Source organism: Bubalus kerabau, chromosome 19 (assembly GCF_029407905.1).
Source record: "Bubalus kerabau isolate K-KA32 ecotype Philippines breed swamp buffalo chromosome 19, PCC_UOA_SB_1v2, whole genome shotgun sequence".
Taxonomy (NCBI): domain Eukaryota; kingdom Metazoa; phylum Chordata; class Mammalia; order Artiodactyla; family Bovidae; genus Bubalus; species Bubalus kerabau.
The window spans coordinates 40651638-40670897 of record NC_073642.1 but is presented as its reverse complement, the minus strand read 5'-3'; the positions used below and the strand labels follow the sequence as shown (position 1 = coordinate 40670897).

Below are 19260 nucleotides of genomic sequence, written 5' to 3'. Positions count from 1 at the left end.
ATCTGGGCACTCTGTGTACTATACATATCTTGTTACATCTAATTCTCACAACAGTGCTACCAATTAAGATGAGGAACTCAGAAAGCTTTAGTGGTTTGCTCAAGACCATGAAGCTATTAGTGCCAAGATTTTTATTCTTTCTGTTATAACATACATTAGTTTATCAGGACTTCATCCTTTCTTAAGGAGAGTACTTTTGCCAGTGGTATGAATATTTTCCATATTAAGTAGCTCAATATTCTATTTCTAAAACATATGTTTTGTAAGAAAATATCAGATTGTTCATATGAATAGCTTTTAATGTCCTAATTCTTTTGTGTTTTGAATTTGGCTAAGTTTATAGTGTATATTTCATCTATAATAATGCAGCTAAGAAATGAAATCTTGATGGGCAAAAGTCAGTGCTCACCAGAAATGTTAATTTTTTCAGTAAAACATTTTTATAATTCTAAAATGTCCTTATAAATTCTGGTATTCTTCAGTAGAGATGATATTTAATAAGATTATGCTACTATTTCTGTTTTATTTTAAAGGAAAACATCGTAAAACAGGAAGAGATGTAGCTATTAAGATCATTGACAAGTTAAGGTTTCCAACAAAACAAGAAAGCCAGCTTCGTAATGAGGTTGCAATTCTTCAGGTACTTTTTGTTTTTTATGTGGGGGCTATAATATATCCCATTAACTTCTGCAAAACAAAGAAAAGTTACCCATTATCTGTGGCATAGATATTTAGGAACATGTTTAAATAAGTGAAAAGGCAGATCAAGCATCAAACCACTGCCTGCCTGGTATCTTCCCTGAGACGAGGCAGCAGCTTTTCCTTTCTATGTGCTTAATTCTAGGTTTTAATGTGTTATTAATTCTTGTTAAGTGAATAATGTTTCAGCATTTGCCCATAGTGGACATGCTGCGACCATTTTGTTTTACATTATCAATGACCTTGCCTTCATAAACATTCCTCCTTTATGCTGTGATAATTGTATGAATCGAGTATATGTCAGTATGTAGCTGTCAGCATATCAAGGAAAAGAGTAACACATACCTGAGAATCAGATGATCTTGATCTTCTTAATGTCCTCTTTGTGTCTCACTGTAAGCCTTTTATTTAATATTGAGACTTCCTTAACTCTTCTCATTTTTTAAGCCAGTCCCTTTTTAAAGCCAGAATTTGCTAATGATAAGTATTATGTGATATACATAATTTTTTAAGTCATTAAAACTTTTTATGCAGATCAAAAGGAAATGGAGCAGTTGTTTACTAAATGTGGCCAACCTAGCTGTCCAGTCTGGACAGTTTAGATCCTTGATACATGCCCATTTTTATATAACTCCCATAATTATCTACTTGTCATGCAAGCTGATCATAATTTCTGATTTATAGTTTTATTAAATAATTTTCATCTGAGCATTGCTAGCAAAACAAAACAGACTGCATTTCTTCATTTATTGTTTCATATAAATGCCATTTATTGAGTTTATACAATAAAAAAGTTGAAAAAGATATGATTTTCTGCCCTAAAGGATCTCTTGCGTACAGACAACCAAAATAATTGTTGCTGTATATTAAAAAATGACAGACTTTTCTGAGACTTATACGTTCTAAACATGGTGTTTTTGTGCTTTTGGACAACTAATGTAACACAAAGAACTACCACAGTGTTCTCTGCCTTCTTGGAAGAAGATAACCACAGATCTTAAGCTGACAATTCATGCATAGTTTAGTGCTTGCTACTCAAATTCTTTTGCAAAAAATTCTTGACAACATTGAGTTGTCACATCTGACAACTTAGTGACACCTTTCCATACTTGGACCCCCCTCTTCAGTCTCCACCTCACCTGATGTCCAGAAGGCCGACTCCTCTGGGGCCTTGCCACAATTGGCATGAGTATAAGACATTTCTCCTTCTTTACAGGACATAAGAAGAGTTTCATTTAACATGGTTGTACCTTTCTACTTTTTATTTGAACTGCAGAGGAACATCAAATTCTCTCTGTATAGCCTTTTAATTAGCTTTCCTGAGCATGACAACACATTATCAGCTGCTGACTCTGTAGTAAGGTAGAAAAATAAAATATACCATAAACTGACTCCATCTCCTTTGCAAAAGAGGAGCTACAATCAACAACTCAGATGCAGTAAACATGCATTTGGCAAAAATTTCATTATAATGTGATTTTCTATAAAGACTTTGGTTGGGTTGAAAGTCAGATTTTGTCTCTTGAGCATACAAAGAGTCTGAACAGTTCACATATTATGGCCTGAAATCTCAAGAATCCTCATCAGTTATCAATCATCCCCATTGTCCCCAATCATTCTTCACTTCCTTCATCAAACTCATATTTATTGAGTACATATCATGAGCTAAGCTCTGTTCTTGGCTCAGTGGATACAGTGGGGACAAAGACACTCAAGTCCTTCCTGTCATGAGTCTTTAAATTGTATTTTCAGGTTTACTTTTAGTCTGATGTTTACAACATACTCAAATGTTGAATTTTTAATTACAAAACCTGTACAAGGAGTCTTATTAAAGCTTGGTTTATGTATATGAGGTTTGAGAGTTCATAGTTTACCAGAAGTTGGCATTCGTTTCAAACTTGTTCACCAGAAATTAGTCTGATCTATATTCTCTTTTTCCATAGCACTTACCATTTTCTAGCCTATTACAGAATTTTATTTATTATATTTGCTGTGGGTTTCTTTCCCCATCCCCAATCCCAATCCCTGCTCTAGAATATGTATGTTTCAGAAGGGCAGATGCTGTTATTTGCCAACATTATCAAATAACTGATATATATCCCAAAATATATACTGATATATCCCAAACACCAAAGATTGTTCTGACAAACATTAGATGTTTAGCAAATATTTGTTGGATGAATGCTTGTTGAATTAAAACTGTACAGAGACATCATCCTGTCACATAAGAAGTCATAGTATCCAACCAGGAAGCAAATGTCTGGACTCTGTTTGCCAGTAATGGTTAATTGGTTAGTTAAGAAGGATTGTTAGTTCTTTGAAAGCCCTCACTGCCCTGGTTTATATTTCTTATAAAAATAAGTAATTCATCTATTAAACCTGAAAAGAAAATATGGTAATAAGTAGAGAGATGCAGGGAGGATTCTGACTCACTAACTGATATGTTTGGAGAAAGTACCGTGATTGAAATCAGCTGAATGGTGCAGAAGGTTTTCTTTTCCTAATCTTGAGGAGCAGAATCCTCTCCCTCTGGAGTGATACGCAGAAGCATTTGGTATCCTCTGCCCACGGTCTCTCTCTTATGAAAGCTAGTTTCCTCATTTATGCTTATACCTGGAGTCTGACTAGTTCTGCCCCATCTTGTTCTTCCTTCTGAGATTGTCCGGAGAGGACCAAGTGGGCTGGAAATGGCTGATGGGAGAATATTCTCCTAATGTAGTTCTGTTAGTTTTTTTGTTGTTGTTGAACTCTGATTTCTTTCTGTTTTTGTTTTTTTTTTTTTTTTTAATTAAAAAACCTTCTTAGCTTGTGGAGGACTTCAAAGTTGTAAAAATGAATGTGTGAAAAAGTAGGCTTCTCCTTTCTTTTTCTCATTCATCTTCTTTACTGGGCGAAGGCTTTCAAGAGACTGATTTAGTCATTAGAGTGCTACACTCTTTAGATATCTTTGAACAGTTGAAAAATTAAGGCAAGTATGAATCTTTTGGCATAGTTATCCCTGATTTACATCATTTCAAATAGCTGTTTTCATTATCTCTAAATGCTTTGTTATTATTATTATATTTTAGAAGGATGATAAATTAATGTAGATGTTAAACTTCATTCAAAAATTACCAAGAAATCTTATTTATAGTATGATTTTATAAGTTGTGTCTTGATTTTTAAAAAAGGTAAATGTAAAATTTTTGTTTTTTTTTCTATTCATGTTAACAAGATAGGGATAAAAAGATAGTTTATGATTATTGGGGATATTACAGAAAACTGACTTTTGTAAGAAGATGCAATTAATCTTAGAAGGCTTAGAAACTTACAATCTAAAGTAAGTGATACTGGCATGATATATTTAATACAATTTAAGTTATCAGCATAGGCTTGTTCAGTCTAAATTCATTTTTATTTTCTCACATAATGTCACAATGCACAAAAGCTTTAGGACAATGCTAATGAATGTATATAATTCTAATCGATATACTATTTTGTCCTTATCTTAAATATCAGCTTATATTTTTCTAAGGAACAATACTAGAGCTTCTGTTTATGATACATTATATTAAAGCATTTTGGAATACTAAAGGTGCTGAATACAGAATGTAGGAAAAGATATATAAGAATTTTACAGGCCATAGATTAAGTATATCGCCTTTTGCTTATCTCCTAAAATTCCACCATCATTCTTATTTCTCTGTTGCGAGGCACTCTTCTTTCCATCAAAGTATCTCATAACTTTAAAACAAAAGAACAGCAACAACAAACTGTGTTCTTGATTTGTCTAGGCCATCTCTCATGGCTGCAGCACATTTTATATTGACATACTTTAAATTTGTGCTCTATGCTGCTTTCCATTCTTATTCATAAATATCTGTCTTTGGTTTCCACGCCTTTTTACAGTGTAAGGAACTTTTGCCATACTCCTGTCTTCTACCTCTGCCCAACTATCACTCTTTAGCTATTTTTTAGTCTTTACCCTACTTGACTAGCCTCAGTGCTTCAACAGCATTGATCATTTGCTCCTTTCTAAGTCTCGCTTCTCACTTCATCCCTGCCCTCATCAGGCCCCACTTCACCTTCCCTGCTAGCTCTGTTCTTCTTACTGACCTTCTTCCCTTCATCTAAATGGTTTATGCCAATCTGGGACTCATTCCAGAGTGAGCTCATCCACTTTAAGAGACACACCTGTCATTGTTTCTCAGGTTATTTCCTTAATTTATCTTGTGAGCTCTGTTCTTTCACAGACACTTCAGTCTCCTATTTCTGACGTTAGGACATCTCCATTTTGCTGTGCCAGTCTTACCCAAACCAACTAACCAAAAACCGAATGATTATTCCTAACATCTTTCCCCGCAAGTTATTCTCTAATTTTGTCCATTTTGCCATCATTTCTCCAGTTTCGAAGGAACTTCAATTAATTTCCTTCAATTAATAAAAATATTAAGTCATTCAACAGTACTCTTGAAGCCCTTCCTTTTTTGATACAAAGCAATTTATTAGGTTGTATAACAGTGAATGAAACCTTTTAGAATATTTATCATATATTTGGACAGACAGATACAAGTAACTGCAAGTCAGGATAGCTGTGGAAACAGAACATAGTGAAAGAAGTCATGAGTTATGGCAGAGGTCAGGGTACTGGAATGAGGGAGATTTTCAAAGGAAAATATAGCATTGGTGAAATCTTGAAAGGGTCATGATTCTTGATGACCAAAGAAATGTTAGAAAGGGTTATTAGGCTGAGGGACCACCTTAATAAAATAAATACACTATGAAATATAAGTAGAAAATTAGATCATTTAAAAAGGGTGGCTTCAATTCACTTCATGTGGTTTGAAAAAATAATACTAAAAATTCTTCAAATTCTAAACACTTTTAGAATTCTCAGAAAGAATTCTAAAAATCTTTGTATCTGCTTGTATATTTTTAAGTTGACAGCTAGAACTATTTTGTCAGAAGTCCAAAGAATTTTAATTTTGTACTGTAGTGAAAATCCCGGTATTTGAAAATAAAGCTGTTGTATAACTCATTTAAATATATGCATTACAATCTAAATATCAAAAACATTTTATATCTTTAAACAGTCATTTAAAAATACATGCATAGGCTTTTTAAGCAATAGCATATTTTACAGTATTTTTGTTTTCTTTGACTACATTATACTTTTACCACAGAAATATATTCCAATGTTATATATTTTTTTACTTTAAAGTCTTTTATTGGTTCCCCTTTCATATTTATTTACAATAAAAATCATTGTATGTTTTTAAATTGCTTGATTATAACACTGAATGTGTAAAGCATTCTCCTGAATTCATTTATCATTACAGTTATTAGGAAAACCTTTGTCTAGCAAGATAAATATTCTGTAAAGTTTGATCTATGCTTGTTAACATAAAAAATGCAGTGTTACTGAAAGCACATTATTTAATGAGGTTTATTTTTTTAATATAGTTAATAAATTTTTAAGTGATTTTTATTTTTTGTTTAAATTAAACAGTTCAGCAGTTTTATTCCTTTTGTTAAATTGTAGAAGCCAAGTTGTAAGTGCCAACCCCCCCAGATAAGATAGAAACAGTCCAAGTGATTTATCTTCAGAAATTCATCCTCTTTTAATTCTGTTAATAGATCCATTAAATCCTTCTCTGGTTTTGGTGAAAGCATGCATAAGAAGCTAAGTTGCCAAAGAATTGAGTTCCAAGTTATTAGAGTTATTCCGTTCATACCAACACAATATTTCATAATTTCCCTTTATTTTTTTCCTAGACAATTTTCTTCCCCATGGCGAGGTACCTTAGTAGTGTTTGGAATGTATAAGAAACATACCTTCCTTTTGAAAAATGGGGGAAAAATATTGTGAAAGGCAACTTGGGAATTGAGAATTTGAAGAGCATGGAGATTTTCTCAAATAGATCTGTATTAGAAAATTATTTATGGATTAAGATTCATTCATTCAAAGTGTAATTACTGAGCACTTCCCATATGCCAGGTCATAGGGGTACAAATATAAACAAAGCAGATTTTCCTTAACACTATCCCTCTGCTCACATATCTCTTAATTTTCCATTTCCCCAAGGGTTTGCCTCCCTTAGTTTAGAGACTTCTGTGAAAGGACAGAGTACACTTAGGTAAGGCTAGGAAATGGTTTTTGTGAGAGTTCATGAAGAACCATAGATATCGTGCCAAGTCAACTGGATTTTATTATGCTTGGGTGATTGTGAATTATTGAAATATTTTCAAAAAATTATTACAATCAGATCAATATTGAGGGATGATATAGAGAAAAAAGTTTAAAAAACAAGAAAACTTTTTTGGAGGCTCTACTAGTTATAATAATCAAAGCTAGTTTTAACAGTCAGAACGCCCCCATTCTGTATAAATAAGTAATTAAATTTTAGGCTCCATTTAGAAAACTATGATATTTTATGAAAAGGAAGAGTGTAGATGGGCTGCCCATTGTTCCAGATGTTACAGCTACCTCTAAAGCTTAGCCCTGGGAGGAAGGTTGGGCATTGGGTGTGAAAGAAACCAGACAGTAAGTCAGAGTGATGCCTTTAAAGGCAATGAATCTTCAAGATCAGGAGTGGAATCGGTAACAGAGAACAACACTGGGGTGGGGGTGGGGTGGTACACCAGCTTAAAAACAGATTAAGCTATAGGGAAGACATTTTATCAGTCAGGAAGGTAAGGAATCCAAATTGTCAATGTGGATGTCATAACAGGTTTAGGGGACACTGTGGTGAGAAGACTGATGAGGCAGCGTTCAGAAATCCAGAGAACATGCTCAGATGGGTTGTGAGAGTAAGATGAGGGGGCTTAAGTAGCATAGCCCCTGATGCGTACTAGTTAGAACGGGCAGCACTGGTTCTAAATGGGCTTGAGTCCAAGGAAAATACTAAGGTAATAACATAATGTTTAAAGAGCATAGGTTCTGGGCTTAGACTGCCAGGGTTCTCACATCAGGCTTGAGAGTCTCAGGAGCTTGGATAAGTTACTTAGGTTCTCTGATTCTCAATTTCCTTATCCATAAAACTTTGTATAGATGTTATAAGAATTGAGTATGATAATTTGTTGAAATTCTTAGTGCCTGGCATATAGTAAAGATTCCATACTTATCTTACTATTAATAGTATTGAAACCACTTGTCTAGCTCCTAGGAATGATTTCAAATAACTTGATATTGAATTTCTTAAATACAGAACATAGAGACATATAATTTAGTGTTAACAAAGAGCACGGTTGACTCAAAACCTGGGGTACAGCTGAAAATATATTAACATATGCCTGGCCCCTAGTAAACACTCAGTAAATATTTGTTGAGCAAATTATATTGCCACAGCTGAAGGAAACAGAGTGGTATAGAATTGCAGGGCATGCCAGTAAGATAATAAAGTATACTTTACCTTCATTCCTGTTTGACTACAAAACATGGTAATTTATCTTCACAGAACAAGATTAAATATATATCTTGTAAATACCTGGCTTTGTTCTCTTAGTCTAAAAAGATGATCAAGAGTAGGTGGAAAGAGATAATCATAACAGGAAACCAGAGAATAATATTGCTAAGTATGAGTGGGAAAATGAAAATTTGCAGAAACTGGTGATATTATTTAAAGCATGAAGGAGTCAACTTTTCTTTCTCAGGAGAAAAATATTCAAAAAGTGAGTACTTTATCTTTTATGTTTAATAAAAAGTTTATACTTCTGTTGTTTCACCTTATATGTTCATATTTCTTCCAATATTTTTTCTTTTTTATATTACCACGTGAACAATTTTCATGAAATTGTTTCTTTTGAAGACATGTTTTACAACTCTAAAGTAATCTTGTTATCTTCTAAATGCTCCAATTAAGTCTGTAAATTATGTATATATGTGTCTAAAATAGAAGAAAAAACTTTTAAAAATCTATTATAATAAAAAGAAAACAAACTTGAAAAATTTTCTGACTAGATATTGTGTTCCATAACAATTTAGTCATAATGAGAACTTAGTGTCAGATAGCCAGGATCCAGTCAGAGCTTTTCAGTTTTTTCATAAGTTTCTTTTAATCTTGGTTTCCTTAATTATGGATTAGAATTCATCTGACTCATTGTGCTTGCTTCACAGGAATGTTTTATGGGGGTTGAATTAAATAATATGTAAAGTGTTTTTAATGTTTTAATATTTATTTTTGTTTATTTATTTGGCTGAACCAGGTCTATTTTATTTATTGCTTATTTGGTTTATTTTTGGCACACAGGATCTTAGGTCTTCATCATGGCATGCAGGATCTTTAGTTGCCGCATGCGTTCTCTTAGTTGGGCATATGGGATCTAGTTCCCCTGCATTGAGAATGCAGAGTCAGCTTCTGGACCACCAGGGAAGTCCCTAAAGTGTTTTTTTTAAATCAATGTTCCCCAACCTATTTTTGGAAGATCATGTCTTCTGAGTTCCTTCATGGAAGAAGGTGAGGATTAAGATGTGCTCAAAAAGAAAGCTTAGAAAATACTGCATACTACATCCAGGTCATCTACATCTTGGAAGTGAATAGTCTTTCGCTTAAAGATTCTGAGATGCCCCATAATTAAAAACCTGTTCAATTTTGATAGTATGCCATCTAAGGGCCACAAAATCCTTATACAATGTAAGATAACACAATCTGACTTTTTTGCACATGACGTTCTGTCCTCTGACCCTCTCCAGTACACCTGGTATGCTCACTCCAGTTCCCAGTATCCAGTAGTTAAGACTTCAGACAGATTCTGTGTCTGTACAGGTCATTTAACCTCATAATAGAATGTTATGCTTTCTGGAGTGGTGACCTCTTAAGTAGAGTAATTGGGTTACAGTGATACACTTTGTTAAAAGTTATACTTTAAATCTAACATTGGGATGAGATTGGATTCATGTGTTCATGTTTCCAGGTAGGTTAGCAGAAAATAAAAAAGTGTTCCAATGTGTGTCTATTGCCATGCATTTGTAGCAAATAGAAAAAAAAAAAAATTCGAGCTATTTGATCCAATTTTTAACCTTTATGTTCAGTAAACACATCTTGATCTACAAATTTCAACTTCCTTGTTTTAACATGCCATTCTTTTAATTCATGCCTTTTCACTAAACACAAGCTGAGTAATGGCATGGAGGAAAGAGGGTCACACTTTATGGGTGGAATGTTTACTAACACTGATTTTTTTTTTTTCTTTAAAGTAACAACCAGTTACTGATTTTTTTTGTCTTTTAAGCCTTATTCTCAAATATTGGATCCTTTTGCCTAAATTCAGCTTGAAACTCTGGCCTTGGTCAGGGGTTTGGGGGTAGATGCCTGGATGTGTACAGTATTCTTGCTGTGTAAGGGCCTTTCATTTGGTAGAAGTCACTCCCTCAACTCTCCAAAATTATAGTAACAACTTCAGTCATATACGGACAGTGCCAGTGGAACCTCAGTGTATGAGTCCACGTGGTGGGTTTAGGAATCTAGATTTCACTTTTTAGATTTCCCATTCGTACGCCCTAAACGATTCCTGGTGATGAGTAGAAAATAGCACATATTTTTTATGTTAATTCTACCTGGTGAAAAGGCTAGAAACATGAGAGGTGATGGGAGGGTTTTGTAAGTGTGTTTTTTGCATACTCCTCTCTCTCTGCATTCAGTCTCTTCTCCTTTTATAAGGAAAGGAGAGAACTCATTCTATTTATCATGTGTCTGCATGGCCTTGAAATCTAAAGCTAGATTAAATCTGTTCCAGAAAAGATTAAGTTCAGAATGATAGAGAGGGTTGTAGATAGGTTTATGGATATATGTGAATACAGGAATTATATATCAGGCCTGACCTGATTTTTTTTTCTTCTATGCAAATATTGAACTGATTCTTTAAAAATTTTTTCTCAGGCCAGTGTTACTTAATAGGATGCACAGAACTTGTAGCTAACTTAAGATGGAAAAAATAATGGTAAATTGTGTATTGTTAAGCTAGCCATCTAAAAGCTGACTCCCCTTCTTGATATCTGGACACAATATATATATATATTGTGTTAACAGACAGTGGAGATGCTTCAGCTTATTTCTTCCACAAAATTTTGAACTATTTAAACCAGGGTCAATCTGAGCTAATTAATGCCACACAAAAATATAATATTACATTGCAAATTCTGATGGATGGTATATGCAAACAGTTTTACCGGGAATGATCAGATCATTTCTGAGTTCACAGAGTCTAATAGGTTAAATTTGATTGTGACTCCATTGATGTAAATGTCACCCAGTGATTCACAGGAGGGTGGATTGTTACATCTGGTCTTACTGAAGTAATATTGGTGCATTTATTCCTCTGACATTATATGTTAGCTTTATTGGTTCTGAGTTATTATCAATGTGCATTCCCAAAATGTTACCTCCTAAAAAATAAGTTCTAGAGTATGAAACTGTTCATAAATTGTAGGCTTTAGTCAACCAATCATGAAATAAGGACACATTTGCATGCAACAACCAAATGATCCCCACCCCATGTTAAATCAGGAGGGCTGTCATGTGGAGTAACACAGCCCTCACCTGTTGACATCCGAGTAGAAGCACCTCTGTCATCATTGAAGTTTAAAAATACAGCATGAGGGAAGATGTTGTTGTTGTTTAGTCACTAAGTCATGCCCAGCTCTTTTGCAACTCCATGGACTGTAGCCCACAGGCTCCTCCGTCCTTGTGTTTCTTCAGGCAAGAATACTGGAGTGAGTTGCCATTCCTTCTCCAGGGGAGCTTCCTGAACCAGGGATCTAACCCGTGTCTCCTAAATTGGCAGGCAGATTCTTTACCATTGAGCCATCAGGGAAGCCCATGAGGGAAGATGTGTACATTCTGCATGCTAAGTTGCTTCAGTCATGTCCGACTGTCTGTGACCCTGTGGACTGTAACCCACCAGGCTCCTCTGTCCATGGGATTCTCCAGGCAAGAATACTAGAGTGAGTTGCCATGTCCTCCTCCAGGGGATCTTCCTGACCCAGGGATTGAACCTGCATTTCTTCAGTCTGCTGCATTGGCAAGCGGGTTCTTTATCATTAGAGCAACCTAGGAAGATAGGAGAGGACAAAGTAGAAGGCGTTAAGTGTGGGCTTCATACTTAATATAACTTCCTTTAGGTGAAAGACAAAAGGAAATTTTCTTTTCTTCCACTTTAAATTTCTGGTTATCAAACTAAAGAGAAAATTTAGGCAAGATAGCTGAGTTTACCAGATTAATTTGGGTATTATCTTTCACACGTCTTCTTATAATTATCTCCTCTCTACACTGACTTTTTAGCAACTATCAAGGTATCCCCTTCATAAGGTATTAAGTGATTGTGAATTCTAGGGTTAGTAAGTGAAGCATACATTTTAAAAGACTGTAATTAGAAAATGTATAAGATGGTGTGTTCTTTCAGTTCAGGAGTGACTATCAACAGTCATTGCCATGTTGCTGTTGCTCAGTTCCCCATTCTTGCCACTGTCCACACCGTGCTGGTGTATTCTGTCTGCTCTGTGTGCTATTTATTTAGAACTTAGATCCTGGATTCTTCACTTTTAATTTTCTTCCTTTTGGTCTCAGTATGACCTAAATCACTTAGTTGTTTGATAGGAAAGTAGTCAGAAGTTCCCACATTAAGGCTGACTCCTAAAGAATCTGTTGAATAGATACATTGAATCTAATTTTTCTCTTTCCTACCTCTCATATGTTTGAGTATAATAATCCTGAAGGTAGAAGAAGGGGAAAACATGACATTAATTTATCACAGCTAGATGTTTGGAATGAATTCACAATGTTGGGTTTACTATAAAGCAACACTATTAGAATTAAAGATTATGAGTAAAGTAAAATAACCCTCAATGCAAATCTAAAATGTGTAATATAAAATAGAATACATGTATAAACTAAAATTTTTAATTTAAATATTATTTATAAAGCATTACTGCTTTTATAAAATCTTTTGCTTTTAATGACTAGCTTCCATTAATTATATAAGAACTCTCTAGGCAGTTTGAGTCAGAAAATTTTTGTCTTGATCTCCAAATGGCATTTCCTCCCAGACTTCAAAATAACTCATATTCATCCCATGGATATGTCATCAATCTGTAATGTGTGAATGGACACTATTCTTTCCTATATTTGACCAAATGTTTCATTTCCTGAAAATTAGATTACTTAAATGCAACAAACAGATGGCCACAAAGTCCTGTAATAGCTTACTCTGCCATGAAATTTGTTATCCAAATCTATGAGCTAGGCCTGAGAAGTTAACAAAAGTTCTTTCTGAACACAACTGTGCCATAGTTAATGTTATAATCATCAAACCATTTTAAGTTAATTAATTTACTTTAGACTTTTAAAGGAAAATTTTGAAAAGCTATTTTATAGTTTCTATAAAAAGTTAAAATTGTGAACAAGTCACATCAGCTACTTTGGTTAAAGCTCATCTTAGAGTTGATCTTAAGGTGTTAAAAAGGCAATATGAATGATACATGATACAAAATAGTAACGTCAATTTTTTTTCCCTCTCTTTAGTCTTCAGATATCTTCTCTAGTCTAAGTAAATTAACTTCTCATCAGGATAGAGATTTTTATTAATGAAGACATGATTCTGTATATTCTGCTTACTTTTGTTATTGTTGAATGTAAAAGCAAGTTATGTCATTTGATTGAGTCCAAAAGCATACAGCTTTTGAGTAGGCATCTGTGATGGCTTTGTCTCAACCATACATAATGAACTCAAGAAGTATCAACTTATTACATATCAGCTATGCAGAAAAAATAAAGTCATTTTGCTATTGGAAAGGTTTTTCAGCTACCATTCAATATATTCTTTAACAGACCTGTAAAATGTAAAGGTTTTGGTGAAAGATCAAGGACCAAGTGCAATGAATGTAGGAGCTGAAACTTTTCCAAGACATATTTCTTTTACCAGTTGCGTTCAGGTGACCTTTAATTCAATGAATTCATTGAATATATTTTATTTCCTAAAATATATACCTAAGTATATTCAAAGTCCTTTACCAAGAAATAGCCAAATTTTCCTTTACCTTTACATAAAGAAGCTATCAGAGGACATTTATACAGTCCTTCAGAGTCCACGGGGAAATCGTTGACAGAAAACAATCTCATTAATTCATTTTATACTTTTGGTCTAGAACATTCTGGAAAAATGCAAACTAAATAAGCACAAAATAAAGTCCCATCTGATGTCTAAGGCAGAGAGCAGAATTGCAGAGTAGTGGATGGGGTTCTCACCCAGCGAGGCAGGTTCTCATCACGGGAGCTACTGCTAACCATAGCGTATGTCCGTGTTGAGTCAGTGCCAGGCTCTCTGCGCTGAGGAGTAGCGTGGAGGCCAGTGACAGTTCCAGATTCACTCACGTCCCCTCTTCTGCTCACCACCCAGCATCTGTCCGTGAGGTCTGAACACCGAGCCATTTCAGGTTTCCAATAATTCGTGAACGTTTCATTTTGCATTTAATTTTATGGCTGACTAAGATTTTTTCCCTTGGAATAAAGAATTTATTTTCTTCCCTGTGTTCAGCTGTTAACACATTTAAGTCAGTCCATGTTTTTTCTTTCAGTAATTTTTATTCAAGATGAATGTTTTTTCCCCATTTTTCATTGAAATATTAGTGGAATATATAATAGTTCTTTTAATTTTGGGATTTTTTTGTTGTGTGCAGGAAAAAAAAAATAAAGGTCAAATGATCAAAGGCTATTGTTGACGGCCCCAGACCAACATTCAGAGTTAAGCATCATTACAAGGGCCCATCTAATGTTAAGAGTAATTTTACTTGACATGTGTGACAATTAACATGTCAAGCCAAATGCAGCCTATCATTATTGGCCATTAGTTTATTGTGGAAATATTTATTGAGTGCTTGAGAACCATGAAGCACTACCACATAGCATGATGTCCTGAACAAAACAGAGGCTCAATAATATTTGCTGTTTTCATGGGGGTCTTTACTCTTGTGTAAGAGCTTTTGTAGCAAACGAGAGCAGCCTCCGAGAGCACGGCAGCAGCTCCAAAAGGTTTTGATTAAATGTGCTTCATCAGTGCAGTCAGGTGCACTCCATGAACGTATTTCATCTTGTCTACATTAAATTTCTACTAAGTGTGTACGGATGGCCTAGTAAACTTATTTAGGACAGTATGCTTAATATTGGAGATGATCCTAAGAAACTACAGATTTTTCAATATGATATTCTAATTAAAACCTAATTAGCAATTCACTGTGCTGGAATTTTGATTTATAGCATAGAAAAAAAATACTGTGCACAGAAAGTCAAGATGTATTTTTTGGAGACATTAGAATTTCAAAAATATAAGGCAGCACATGTGGAATTTAGAGGTGTTAAAAATCTAAAGTCTGGGTTTCTCCATAGCTTTAAGCTTGAACAGTTTTGTATAATCAGTGAGCTTGCCAAACAGTATCAAAAACTCATTTTCTTCAAGTGCTTTATTTATCTTTAATAGAACCTTCATCACCCTGGTGTTGTAAATTTGGAGTGTATGTTTGAGACGCCTGAAAGAGTGTTTGTTGTTATGGAAAAACTCCATGGAGACATGCTGGAGATGATCTTGTCAAGTGAAAAGGGCAGGTTGCCAGAGCACATAACGAAGTTTTTAATTACTCAGGTAAGAAATCAATTAGAGTCAGGAAATAAAAAAGGTAATATTTAATATCAGATGTTATCACTGTTTAACTAGAGCTTTCTAGGCCTGTTGTTTAGACCCTACCTCCAGAGTCTGAACTACACTAAAAAAAAAAAAAAGTTGGAATGGCTTATTTTATTATCTAATTTATATCTGTAGTAGTCAGGGTTTAGGATAGTACCAAATGAATAATGTATATGCAGGCCCAGGTATTAAAACTGCTCATGAAATTTTAAAATGCACAGTGGCTGAGTCCTGAATCTTTGAAAATATTCAAGAATGTGTAGCCTGTTAGATATTATTGAATTCTTTTATCTTTACCTGTTTCGGTTGCCATCTGGTTACCATAATGTAGTACTTTTTCCAATAAAGTTTCCTTAGAAACATGCTAGCTTATTTCAGGGTCTGAAGCATAAAGAAATGTCACTGTTCATTTTGAGTTTTCTCTTGACCCTCTAAATTTATGTCCTAGTAGAGAACATTTTGAACCAACCTTTTAGATTAAAATAAGCTGATGTTGATGATTTTCTCCTTTATAGATACTTGTGGCTTTGCGACATCTACACTTTAAAAATATTGTTCATTGTGACCTCAAACCAGAAAACGTGTTGCTAGCATCCGCTGATCCTTTCCCTCAGGCGAGTATGAAAGCCTCTGTCAGCAAAAAGGCAGCCGAGAGCCTCACTGGCTCCCTTGCTGCATTCTGTCACCCTTTCTCCTCAGAACCTTGCCTGTCTGTCTTCATCCATTTGTTGCCTTCTTGTACTATGGGGACCGCCTCTGTCACTCTGCATCTCGGTTCAGCCTGCCTTTATAATACAATGCACACCAGGCCTCTCATCCTGCTTCCGCTGCCGTGGTGTGGACATCCGGGGAACCGGCAACTCTAGGTCAGTGCTGGGAGCACTGGCCTGAGAGGGAGACAACTTCAGAGTCCCAGGGATGCTGCCAGCTCTCTAATGTTAGGCAGGGTATTGCAGTTCAGTGTTGTTCCCAGGGATGAAGACAGAAGTTTCTTCTTTTCCTCAACTCAGAGAATGCAAAACAACTGATCTCTTTCCAGATACCCTCGTGTCTGAAGTGACCTGACCAAGGTGGCTGTTCTGTGTTGCTTCCATGATGCCCTCAGATCCTGGCTACCTTTCCATGCAGAGCTAATTTTGAGGATATTGTGGATGATGGCATGTGCTTATCCTTCAGCCTTTACTTATAATAAGTCCTTAAGTTAAATCCATCACTTTGCATGATGTTTTCCTGCCTTGTAAAACAGAATAACCTACTTTTATGTATACATATTTTCACATTCGTCTCAGTTCTAGGAGGAGAAAGGGAAAATGTTTAGATGATATTTTTATGAATAAAAATGTACTTTTGTGTCTTTTCATAAATTGCTATCCTCAAGTACATAAAATGGAAAATAGCTGTTAGTTCTACCATGAGAAATCCAAACAATATATATAAAGTATTATAGTTGTTTTGTAGCTGTTGTGGACCAAGACACAGACTGATACACAAATTAGTGACCTGACTGTATCTTCAAACCATTATTATCAACAGGTGAAACTTTGTGATTTTGGTTTTGCCCGGATCATTGGAGAGAAGTCTTTCCGGAGGTCAGTGGTGGGTACCCCAGCTTACCTGGCTCCTGAAGTTCTAAGGAACAAGGGCTATAATCGCTCTCTAGACATGTGGTCTGTTGGGGTCATCATATATGTAAGCTTAAGTGGCACGTTCCCATTTAATGAAGATGAGGACATTCACGACCAAATCCAGAATGCAGCTTTCATGTATCCACCGAATCCTTGGAAGGAAATCTCTCACGAAGGTAATATCTCCTATTCAGAAGTGATAATGATTTCCTCATTAAGTGTTACATTATTAATTCAGTCATGAAATTTAAATTGATAAATGCTCATGGCAAATTGCCCACCAGAGTAGGGGCACAAATTGATTGAGGTGGGTTGAGAAGTAAAGGAAATGGAGACAAAAATATCTACTGGTGAAACTTACATATAGAGAAATTAAGAAATACAAATTAAGAGGTAAATGAAATAAAGAGAAACTGTTCATCATTGGTTAATTCCTAAGAACTTATGAATATTTATACATAGATACAATGGAAATACTTGATCTTTACTAACAGTAATCTTTGATTTACTATATGCCTATTTATGTTTTAAGCACTTTTAACTTACAGTGGACACAAGAACCTTATGATACTGATATTTTAGTTATCACATTACATATATTAGTATACCGAGTTCTTTGTATACCATTTTCCTGTATGTGACTTTAGAGCATGTATATAATATTTTATTTAGTCATTTCCCTAGTGTTATACTTTAGATTATTTCTGTTTATTCAATGTTAGATAACTTTCATGTATAATTTCTTATATATATCCTGATGATTTTTTAGGGTAGATTACCTTGGCAGTGTTGCATTATTTAAAATTAAGTTCTCCTTAATAAATATTTACTTCTTAAGAGGAGAGTGATAGATAGTTTAAAAAGAAGTGGTGGGGCCAGTCAGGCTAGAGAAAATGGCTCACTGCATGCTTCACAAAGGAGTTCCTCATTAACATGCTTTGGAGTTTATCTAATTCTCACCCCAGAAAATCCTTAAGATAGATTTTACTAGTATATCTAGATTTCAGGCAAGGACATTGAGGCAAAAGGAGTGAACCCCCACCAAAATCACAAAGCTGGTAAATGGCAGAGCCAGGATTTATGCTCAGATGGTCTGAGCATCCATTCTTTAACCCTTAGTCGTGCTTCCTTTTTAGTTTTCAGGCAACATCTAGTTCTACGTTTGTTGAGACTTTTTAACCACTTGAAAAGGCAAATACATTCATAGATAAATATCTGCTTGATACCTGTTATTACACATGGTGGTATAGAAATTGTAAAGGAGCATGTATAAACTGCCTGGATAATTAGTTCTTAGGCTATTGTTCATTGTAAATGGCACAGTCCATCCATTATCAAAGCTTTGAGTTACTATTGGCTGCAACTTTCTTTAAATTTTATTGAAAGATAGTTGATTTACAATGTTATGTTAATTTCTTCTATGTAGTAGAGTGACTCACTTTCATATATATATTTTTTCATATTATTTTCCATTATAATTGTCACAGGATATTGAATATAGCTCTCTGAGCTACACAGTAGGACCCTGTTTATCCATTGTATATATAATAGTTTGCCTCTCATAGTGCCAAACTCCCATTCCTTCCTTCCCCTACTTTCCCTCCACCTTGGCAACCACAGTTCTGTTCTCTATATCTGTGAGTCTGTTATTGTTTCACAGATATGTTGATTTCTATCATGTTTTAGATTCCACATATAAGTGATCATCATATGGTATTTGTCTTTCTCTGACTTACTTCACTTAGTGTGATAATTTCTGTGTCTGTCCATGTTTCTATAAGAGGCATTATTGCATTCTTTTTGATGGCTGAGTAATATTCCATTGTATATATACTTATCTTCTTTATCCATTTATCTGTTGATGGACATTTAGGTTGCTTCCACGTCTTGGCTATTGTAAATAGTGCTGCTCTTAACATAGGGGTGCATATATCTTCTTGAATAATAGTTTTGTCTGGGTATATACACAGGAGTAGGTTGCTGGATCATATGGCAACTCTGTTTTTAGTTTTTTGAGGAACCTCCATAATGCTCTCCACAGTGGCCACACCAATTTACATTCCCACCACAGTGTAGGAGGGTTCCCCTTTCTCCATATCGTCTCCAGCATTTATTATTTATAGACTTTTTGATGATGACCATTCCGACTGGTACCTCACTGTAGTTTTGACTTTGACTAACATTGTCTAATTAGCTGAAATTATAGCTAGGTGGATATATCTTAATGGAATCTTTGACCTTCAAAAGAACTACCACGTAGCTGAAAGACTAATGAAGTATATTT

General features: G+C 34.9%; 1 protein-coding gene across 1 annotated transcript in view; it reads left to right on the top strand.

The window, feature by feature from the left end:
* Positions 1–19260, top strand: part of PRKD1 (protein kinase D1) — a 348924-nt gene that overhangs the window by 308615 nt on the left and 21049 nt on the right. The window contains exons 13-16 of the mRNA XM_055556386.1: positions 534–640; positions 15148–15309; positions 15867–15965; positions 16885–17152. Coding sequence (XP_055412361.1) covers positions 534–640; positions 15148–15309; positions 15867–15965; positions 16885–17152 — 636 coding nt within the window. The remainder of the gene's footprint in view (positions 1–533; positions 641–15147; positions 15310–15866; positions 15966–16884; positions 17153–19260) is intronic.